At 55.3% G+C, this 5,511-nt stretch overlaps 1 protein-coding gene across 1 annotated transcript; it reads right to left on the reverse strand.

The window, feature by feature from the left end:
- Nucleotides 1–1,475: 1,475 nt before the first annotated feature.
- Nucleotides 1,476–4,776, reverse strand: RABIF (RAB interacting factor). The gene is made up of 2 exons (XM_057374367.1): nucleotides 4,529–4,776; nucleotides 1,476–4,456 (listed from the first exon to the last, which is right to left on the reverse strand). Exons 1-2 carry the CDS (start codon nucleotides 4,772–4,774, stop codon nucleotides 4,214–4,216), a joined length of 489 nt encoding a protein of 162 aa, XP_057230350.1. The 5' UTR covers nucleotides 4,775–4,776; the 3' UTR covers nucleotides 1,476–4,213.
- Nucleotides 4,777–5,511: the final 735 nt, after the last annotated feature.

A 5,511-nucleotide genomic window follows, 5' to 3' on the forward strand; every position in this document is an offset into this window, starting at 1 on the left:
GTTTTTGGCAAAATACTTAGTGGTTTAGCATTTCTTTGATTCTGGAGTTTGGCCTGTATTAACCTGGCTCTGTGGGAGGCAAGGATGCTTTCCCTGCACCAGTTGTCCAAGGACCCTGAAGCTGTTTCCTCTAAATTGTTTCCTTTCCTCCTACTTTTGTTCCTGCCAGGGAGTGTAATGTCAGATRTGTAAAATGATCTTCAGGGAAATTCATAACACATTTCAGAAATCCCTGTTCCCCCAAACACCCCCCCTGCAGCATTGCCTGTGCTTATGGGGCAGTCCCTGYTCACACAGAGGTTTAGGGAACATAGCAAGGTGAGCTGTGCAGAAGAGGGAACACCATAAAGGCCAAGCTGGCCCTGCTTTCATCAGCCACAGCTCTTCTGTGAACTCTGCCAAGCCATTCCCCTCCATACCTGCAGGGAGCAGGTTCCACAGACACACCATGCAAGTGTTGCAGTGATCCCACTTCCATCTCTTCTGGGCTCCTCTGTGAGGACCAGCTGGGTGGGAGAGCCCTGGGACACAGCAGGGCAGCAAAGTTCTCCAAAATACCGCTTCAAAGTCCACACTGGCATYGTTGCTCTGCTGAAGACTCCCTCAGTAAGAGGGGAGGAATCAAGGARGACCTCAGGTCTTGGCAGGCACCAAGGCCTTTTGCTGATTTGTAGAGCTCAGGAAAGAGGAAGCCTTGAATCACAGTCCCTGCTCCACACACCACTTACCTGTTCAGTAATAAGTACTTAATTTAGAGAAGGAAGATGTCATTGTGACCTCTACACAAGGCATGACTTGTGGCAGTTCCCCAGGACAGCTCTGCTGATCTCACAGCCTGTGGCTGCCAAAAAGGAGGGAAGGCCTTCACCCTGACATTGCCTCTGGATTATCTTAGGCTGCAGCACTTAAACTCCTGTGTGTCAACCCAGCAGCCAAGAAAAGAAGCTTTAACCTAAGTGATCAAATTGAATGTGCATAGGGTTTAGCAGCAGGGAGAGGTTTGGGTGGGACTGGGAGCAGAGAGAAGTTACACGAGGTGCCCAATGTCAGCCAAGCCCAGATACAAACACCTGGCCCATGTAAACAGGCATGCCTTAAATCCACACTGGGAAGCAATCAGACAGAATTATTATTTGTCCCCCAAGACCTTACTGGAGGGATTGGCTGGAGTAAGTGATACACATTTGTTATTGCTCCCTCTCGAGGCACTGCAACATCTCAACACAGGATGGTCTTAGGAGTCAARTCAATGAAGACATTAAACAGAAGAATCCATTTTCAAATCAACTTAAAATAACCTACAGGTGGAAATAAAGTTCCTGCTCTGTCTTGGTGTGGATAGAGAAAGATGGGCTGCAAGATAAGCTTYCCCAGATCTTATGTAAGTGCTTCACATGCCTGGGGGCTGTCTATCCTTATTTTCTAGGAGTTACTGCAGGCAACTGAAAAACAGTTTTTCAGCATGCTGGATAAAAAGCAATGAAAAKATTATGTTTATTTGTGAGTCTGTGTGAATTTTTATTAGCTCTCATTGACACAGGAAATTATGAAGCTTCAGCAGATCCCAAGCCTGGTGTTGTGTCCTGTGGAGCAGCAGTAGCTCTTCCCCCAGGCCATGTCTGCTGACTGGGACATTCCTCCCCCAAGGCTCCATTAACAGCTCAGTGGAACTGCCAGGGCTCAAATCCCACAAAGTGATAATGCCTTTTCCCCACTTCCCGCATTGCCTGTTACCTCTGGGACCATGAATTAGCCCAGGTGCAAACTGGGAGCTGTCCCTTCACCTGCCCCAGCTCTCCGCCCCTGCCACCTGCACTGCAGGGGTGTCTCTCATGGCCTCTCCAAACTGCAGGAACCCAAGACTCTTTCACCTGAGGCTGAAAGACCCCCCAGATCTCATGGAACAAAAGCCTCTTCCCAAAAATTCCCATCAGACTGTTCATTTATTCTTGGCATTTCAAGTCTAAGTGATCCTATCTAAGTTTTAAGAGTCAGTACGGAGCACACCTGGATCCACAGAGGATTCACCTGCCCTCTCCCACTGAAGAACAGCAGGAGCTTGCAGGACTCCCATCCCCGAGCGCTGCACTGAGGTGGATCTGAGTTGTTCCATTCTGATGTGAAGGCCTTTGACCTGTGCTCTCCCATCTCTCCACAAGTGTTTGACCAACTGGGAAAGCTGCCACYGCCCCCCAGCTCCATCCCAGCGCCACCCACCACTCAGGAATTCACATGGATCATTTTTTTGGAGGTCATTTACTCAGCATTAGCCAAGCTGATTTCCACAGTCTGCTCTGCACAGCGGCACCTTCAAAAGGAAGCTTGTGCAGCAYGGTACATTTAAGTAACATGGACAATAACTGGGGAGTTACAGGTCAGAACACATCCCCTAACAGACAACAATCCACATGAAAGTGTGAAATCTGTGACGTGATCCCACCATTCTGCCATGCCTGTGCAGAGGCCAGCTGAAGCTCTCTTGTCCTTTGAGATTCTTGTCCTTGATGAACCTGTGCTGTGCCTGGGCTGAGGGCTGAGACAGGAAAAGCAGGAGGGAAGAAGCAGTTTCCATGACAAATGTGCCTCCAACACATTTATCAAGGACACAGCACAGGATTCGCCTCCTGCTCCAGCCTGAGCCCTCAGACCACAACTCTGCCTCTCTCCTTCCCCTGACAAATCCTATAGCAGAGGCTCCTGATGGAGCAGACCCAGAACAGCCARCATCTGGGTTGTTCCACATTAAGGCAGAGTCTCCAAATCTTAAAAGTGCAGGTGCTCAAGCAGTGCAGGAAGAAGGGACTTGTTCCTGCCTCTGACACTGTCAGGATGCCTCTTCTGGAGACTCATCCAAAGCTTTGCCTGCCTTGCAGAATCCTTTTGCAGCCAGCAAAATTGTTTCATTAGAGGGGTAAGGGAAAGGTTCTTCCCACCTACATTGCACCTTGAGTTTGGTGGCACAAACAAGTCCATCATCCCAGCATGGTGACAGCTGTCCCTTCACAGCTGTGTTTACGAACAGAGGACAGTGACATGTGCCAGAAAGGCACAGCACCAGGGACCCCAGAGCATCCCTGGAGAGCTGTTCTGTCACCCATACAGGGGTTAGCAATGGAGAATGAACTGGGCCATGATTACCAGCAGTGATAAATGCAGTGAGAACCACGGCTGCTGTAGCCTCCTTCTACTTTTAATCAGCTTGTGCCCAGTTTTTAAAAGGTCACAATATTCCAGACTGCTCTTGGCACCTGCTTTTATAGAAGAGAAAATTCCTTCCTGCCATCTCTGTTTAACACACACAAAACAAGGCTGTTCTGACAAGCTTCAGCACTGCCTGTCCAATGATTCAAATCCTTTTCAGGCTGGAATCTCTTCACTCTTGCTGCTTAAAGATACTATGGTCTGGCACATTTTCTGTATTTGCTGTTCTATCAGCCCATGCTGTCTGCACATTCTACCTGTATTTTACTTCCAGTACTCAGTTAATAGAATTGTACGCGTTAGCTGGAATGCCTTACACTCCCTTCAGGGTGCTGTACCTCTCAGAGTACAGCTGTCAGGTGGGATGAGGTTCTGGAGAACAYAAATGTTAGAGCTTGGGGCAGGGAACATTCCTTCTGATAATCAACAGAAGATTCAGCCTTAAACAYGGGAATTGCTCTGCCTGCAGGTCAGACAATTTCAGCTGCTGACTCAGTGCAGCAGTCCCGTCCCCCCGCTGCCCTGTCCCTGTGCCCCATTTACATGGTGTCACAGGGCCATCAGCCTGAGAGGCACCTCAGTCCCTGGGAGCAACAGTAATCCCCAGGGAAGGGGCAGAGTAGTCAAGCAGGAGCAGATCAGGCCACTTGGCAACACTGCCAGGGCCAGCTGTCCCTGCAGGTTACAGGAAACCCTCCCACCACCACCACTCTTCCCACGCGGGTGCAGGTGAGGGGTTGGCTGTGCCGGGGCTGCAGTTCCTGACGCTGGATCTGGGATGTGGGGGGACAGCTGGGCCATGGGTCAGTCACACCGCGGGGCAGGCAAGCTGTGACCAGCCAGGCCACGGGGCACCAGGACACGGGGCAGGCAGGCTGCGGTCAGTCGGGCTCTGGGGTGACCAGCCGCGGTCAGTGCCCCGGGCCGGGTCAGTCCGCAGCGCTGCCCGGCCCGGAGCTGTCGCAGCTCCCGCGGTCGGGCCCAGCTCCCGGCCCGGGGCCCGCGGCCGGTGTCACTCGTGGGCCACGCGCTCCAGCGCCACGTAGAAGCTGTCCTTGTCGTCGAGGCAGTGCCAGCCGATGGGCCCCGCCTCGCAGTCGGCGCACACCAGGAACTTGACGTTGCCCACGTCGCGGGTGAATCCCACGTTCTCGAAGGAGAACATGTCGCGCACCAGCCAGTGCTCCCGCAGCACGTCCCCGCCGCCGCCCGCCGCCGCCGCTGCCGCCTTCTTCCTCATGGCGGGCAGGAGGAGCTGCGGAGACACGGGGCCGTCACCGCCCGGCCGGCACCGCCCGTCCCCCCCACTCCCCGAACGCCCCGGTACCTCACGGCGGGCGAAGGTGGCGGCGCCGGGCAGCAGCACCCGGGAGCCGCAGCGCTGGCACAGCACCGCCCGCAGGTTGCGGCCCTGCGCGCACACGAGCCCGGCCGAGCCCGGCGCGGCGGCGGCGGCCGTGGGAGGAGGGGACGGAGGAGGCGCCGCCGGCTCCATCTCCGCGCAGGGCGCCGCCATGGCGAGGGGCGGGGCCCGGGCCGTGACGTCAGACGGGGGCACGTGCGGTGACGACATGGGCGTGGCCCCGCCCCGGGCGGTGGTGGTGTCGGGGGCGCGCCCTGGTCCCATCCCCGGCCGTGTCTGAGGCGGGGCTGGASGGGGCTTGGGGCAGTCTGCGGCTGGCGAGGGTGTCCCTGCCCATGGCAGGKGGATAGATCAGCTTTGAGCTCCTTCCCACCCCAACCAGTCCGGGGTTTTGTGGCCCCGCAGTGATCCCGGGCCGGCAGCGGCTGGCAGTGGGGTCTGTGTGTCGTGTGCCTGCCCACAGGGACCAGCAGGGACAGTCACTCCCCAGGCCTGGGGGTCTGGAGACACTTGACTTCATCACAGCGTGGGAGAAGGAGCTCAGTTGATGCTGGACAAAGGGAAATCGTCTCCCTTYGAAGTCTTCATCAATGGAGATATTGCGGAGCCGTCTGGATGCAATCCTGTGCCATGTGCTCTGGGGTGGCCCTGCCTGAGCAGGGGTGGGATCAGAGGAGYCACTGGAGTCCCTTCACACCTGACCCGTGCTGGAATTCTGTTCTGCTGCAGCACATCCTTTGCATGCAGTGATTGCGTCGGGATTTGGGAGTGCCTGGGCTGCTCTAACACGGCAGCTCTCTGGGCTGTGTGGTACAGAGAGAAGCCCCCGAAATGGGGAGTGCACGGAAAAGGGTGAGGATCTGGCACTGGGAGCAGTGTGTTTTCCAGGAGAGGAAAGCAGAGATCAGCCTGACCCCTGGAGTGGGGTCCCTCATCGTTACAGTCCC

The sequence above is a fragment of the Malurus melanocephalus genome, unplaced genomic scaffold (genome assembly GCF_030028575.1).
Source record: "Malurus melanocephalus ecotype Western Australia unplaced genomic scaffold, MMel_1.1 scaffold_224, whole genome shotgun sequence".
Taxonomy (NCBI): Eukaryota; Metazoa; Chordata; class Aves; order Passeriformes; family Maluridae; genus Malurus; species Malurus melanocephalus.